Here is a 4,335-nt window from a genome sequence, read left to right as displayed (position 1 = left end):
TCAAATATAACCATATCGGACCAGAAGCGGGGCATTAGTTCGACGGCTCCATGTATTTCAATAGCTTTTAATATTTCTTCCATAATACCGGGCTCTGGAATGTAAACGTGCGGGACGAGTAAGTCATAGATTTTCATGAATTCGTCGATTGGTTCTGTTTGGCAGAGTAGCGCAAAGTAATGACGATAATATATCGCCTCTTTATATGTATCGCCAATCAAATCATAATTATTACCAGTGTGTAGTAGTTCATCGACTTTCTTTGCAAGGGACTTGTCTTGCAAGTGATTGCGACAAACGTCCATTGCCGTTGTAAAGAAATACGTGTCTCGCGGGTGTTGAATTTTGAATTCTTTTCCCTTGATCTCATTTAAAATATCGACTATAATATGTGAAACTGGTCCACGTTCTCGACAGAAAATGATCAATAGGTAGTAGTAAGTGCTCAAGCCAAGCTCAACGTCTAGTTGCTTGAATTCCGCGAGTAGTTTTAGTGCTGAGCTACGAGCAAACTTGACGTTTCCAAAAGTGCTAACAACCTCTAATGCCGCATTTAAGGTGCCCAAATTTGGTTTCAACTGTTGCTGTGACATTTGCTGAAGTAATTCCCTGCATAGTTCCCAGCGTTGATCCGCCGTTTCTTTTAGGAAGTTCGTTACGCTGATCACTGCGTTGAAAGTTTGTGTGTCTAACTCAAATTGCTTTTCAGTTGCTTCTTGCAGAAGTGCATACGCGCGTTCAGCCTAATGGAAAGTTAGTAAGCAACTATGAAATTTAAACTATTAGCTCTGAACTGACTTACTTGAAAATATTTAGCCATTCCCCTTATAAGCGCTGCATACGATTGCGGTGTTTTTGGTTCTAATTCTCCAAACAGCTGTTCAGCTAGTTCGCCGTCTTTCCAAGTTTTACGATTACGTTCACGTGCGTCTGCGTTAGCCTTAAACCAACGTTCTTCAATCAATTCTTCCGGCAACGGCTCTTCGTTGTTGTAAAAGCAAATAAGTTCAAGAAGCTGCTGTTTCGTTTCATTGCTGATTTCAACACCTTTCTGCTTAATCAGATTATATACCACAAGAGCGTCTGTTACTTGCGAGTGGCGAATTAGATTATGCAGTGTATCGGTATCTACTTTAGTTTCTTCTGTATACAGCATTTTGGGTACAAATGCTTCGATGGGTGGTTGAGCTTCTTGGTGCTACAAATAAGTTCATTAATACCATTTTANAAGAGCGTCTGTTACTTGCGAGTGGCGAATTAGATTATGCAGTGTATCGGCATCTACTTCAGTTTCTTCTGTATACAGCACTTTGGGTACAAATGCTTCGATGGGTGGTTGAGCTTCTTGGTGCTACAAATAAGTTCATTAATACCATTTTAAAAGATATTTATTTGTTACTTACTTGGAACACTTCACGATGCTCTTCTCTAATAAATCGGGCCGCCTTTCGTCCAGCTTCTTGAGCCATGGCAAATGTTCGCTTGCCCACATTGGACATTGGAATCAGGTACGGATCATCATGATATTTGTAATGCGCTGCTGTTGGATCACGTCCAACCGTGCTGGCCAGTGCTTTTAATATATCAGTTGGAGACCGTTGTATGCGGTTGGGTATTTCTATAATATCCTCTGCCGCGCCACTGTACCAACGAGTGCTGCTGGTGACCAGATATTGAGCTGCACCTGTGTATATACGCGGGAATCTGCGAGTTAAATACATCGCGTTTTTATCTGACAATAATTTTATTTATTTAGCAAATATGTATATTTTATTTAGAACAATCGTTACGAATATAAACGCCACCGCAGAGAAAATTATGAGGTTATGNTTTATCTGACAATAATTTTATTTATTTAGCAAATATGTATATTTTATTTAAGAACACTCGTTACGAATATGAACGCCACCGCAGAGGAAATTATGAGGTTATGTCANTTATTTAGCAAATATGTATATTTTATTTAGAACAATCGTTACGAATATAAACGCCACCGCAGAGAAAATTATGAGGTTATGTACTCAGATGTTCGTTTGACATCGAATCAGCTGTTGCACTTTAGGGTGCGTTTGCAAAGGCCTAATACCGGGCGAATCGTAACCAATTGCGGCGAATTCGTAACGATCTATTGATTTTAAATGCATCCGTTTTACACTGCGTTCAAGTGCATTATAATCGTTTGAATTCATTGCCCATACAATAGATAATTAAGGGGCAGTTCACTCCGTTCTGTTACTTCCATTATAATCCAGGCATTATGTTTTTACAGGAGTAAAGTCCGTTCCACAATTACAGGGTTAAGTACATATATATATATAATACGCGAAGGCTTTTTTTGTTCCGCATAAAAGATCTGAACCGTTCGTTTGATTTTCAAAAATGAGGTGTCAAATTAAAGAGCTTGGGCTGTAGATGTGCAAACTGGTTTTATTTTTTCGGAAAGAGTTGCCACCTATGAAACAATTAAAATCAAATACCAAATCAATACCAAGGCGAATTTATACAAGGTGGTGTTGATGGCGAATTTAGATTTTCGCCGCAGTACTTCTTAATGTCAAACTGATGTGTTTGTTGTAATATGAATTCGCCTTGTTTGCAACAAACACATCATTTTGACATTTGGAAGTACGAAAATCTAAATTCGCCCGTAACACCACCTTAAATTCACCTTGGTCAATACCATTAGATCCGTACCGTTCGATCGATTTTTAAAAGTGAGGTGTCAAATTAAAGGGCTCGGGCTGTAGATGTGCAATAAACATTTATTTTTTTTTTGAAAAGAGTTGCCACATTTTAAAATTTATCTGTATTCAAATTATTTAAAAAAATGTATCAATTATTCAAAATGGGCATTTATCGAAATATTTTTGAAAAGCTTTGTTTTTTAACTTAACTATAGGAGGGTTGCCACGTGTTTAAAAAATAAATTCAATTTGAATTAGGGGAAATATGTAAGAGAAATATGTATGTATCACCTTATGAGTTCCAAACGAAGTGGCTTTAAGAGGGTTTGGTCCGCAGCGAGCAAAAAGCGCAGCATTGTTCAGAACCGGCTGGCCAATTTCCGGGTATTTTGCCAGCAACGTTTCTTTGTCTTTGCCCTAGGTGCTGCCGGCGAGCGACTTGTGGCTCTGTACTTTATTGCCAATTGCCGTTGTGCCCGCGGATAAGGAAAGGCGTGAATGCCCAGTTGAAGCCTCACCTCGACGATGTGACGATGTGATCTTCCAAAGCCTTCGATTGTGAATTGTAAGAGAGTATGCTTGGCTGTTTTTTCTATGTATATATGTATGGTGAGACGCAATGGGTCAAGCTCGAGAGTCTATTGTAGTGCTGTTGTATTGCTTCCGGAAACAGATCCGCGGACGCTAAGTGTTTCAAAAGGATTGTTATTAAGACACACTTTGGTGTAGCAGCATTTTCTTAAGTTTAGACCCCTTTTCTCAGTGCCGCACAGGGTATTCTCTGGCAATTATAAATATGGCGACGGACGCAATTGTTAGAAAGCATTTGATGAAATTCGTCCACTACTAGAATCTACTGTATAGCTTGGCGATGTCATTATTTGAACTTTTTATGATCTTAGAAATTAAACCCGAAAATAGCGGTTACAAAATGATGAAAAAATCAAATATGTATGGTCAAAACAGATATAACAATTATACTTGCTCGAAAAAAATTAAAAAAAAAAAAAATCTAACGAAAAAATGGATTACATATGACCAAAGTTTTAAAGGTTAAATTTTGATTTTACGATAGATTCCGATGGAAAACATTGACTCGATTCTGAGCCTACACGTATTTGAGTGTTATCCTGCTGAAAGTATGGCTGTAGGTATGTACCATATTTTCATTAAAACGGCGTCGGGCTTTCGCTGAGACGTTGTACCTCGGCGATTGTACTTACTTTCTTTTAAATTAATCACTTTGTTAATTCATAGTAAGAAAGCTCTAAGAGCAAAAATGTGGTTTTGGTTAAAGTCCATTGGAAAGAGATACCTACATATGTATGTATGTATGTACGTTTGAAATAATGCAGCATAGAAAAGCTTATCATTCATTACGAATCAGCCGCAAGTTCCCGGCTACGGTGTCTCCAATTACGCTTGCAAAGTTATGCACACCAAACCGTAACGTCAATATGTATATGCATACATACATACATACAAGTGCATATATGTATATGTACGGATGTAGTGTCATATGTATGTATATGAAGAAATATATATACACATTTTTACATTTATCACACACCCAAGCGAGGCTTAAAAGAGCGTCTCAAAGAGGCGTTGAAGTTAGTCTTTGTCGCGCTTAAATCGGGAAAACATTAAACAT

General features: G+C 38.0%; 1 protein-coding gene across 1 annotated transcript; it reads right to left on the bottom strand.

Moving 5' to 3' along the window:
• Positions 1–5: 5 nt before the first annotated feature.
• Positions 6–1,930, bottom strand: LOC108377062 (protein PTCD3 homolog, mitochondrial; the record flags this gene model as incomplete). The annotated part of the gene is made up of 5 exons (XM_017633329.1): positions 1,836–1,930; positions 1,404–1,732; positions 1,244–1,351; positions 803–1,090; positions 6–743 (listed from the first exon to the last, which is right to left on the bottom strand). Coding segments are annotated over exons 2-5 (1,452 nt in total), but the record flags the coding sequence as incomplete, so codon positions are not given.
• Between the last annotated feature and the right edge of the window lie 2,405 nt (positions 1,931–4,335).

Source organism: Rhagoletis zephyria, unplaced genomic scaffold, assembly GCF_001687245.7.
Source record: "Rhagoletis zephyria isolate East Lansing unplaced genomic scaffold, Rhagoletis_zephyria_1.1 Rzeph_scaffold_11400, whole genome shotgun sequence".
In the NCBI taxonomy this organism is placed as follows: Eukaryota; Metazoa; Arthropoda; class Insecta; order Diptera; family Tephritidae; genus Rhagoletis; species Rhagoletis zephyria.
The sequence above is the reverse complement of the archived record's forward strand: the minus strand, read 5'-3'. Positions and strand labels throughout refer to the sequence as shown.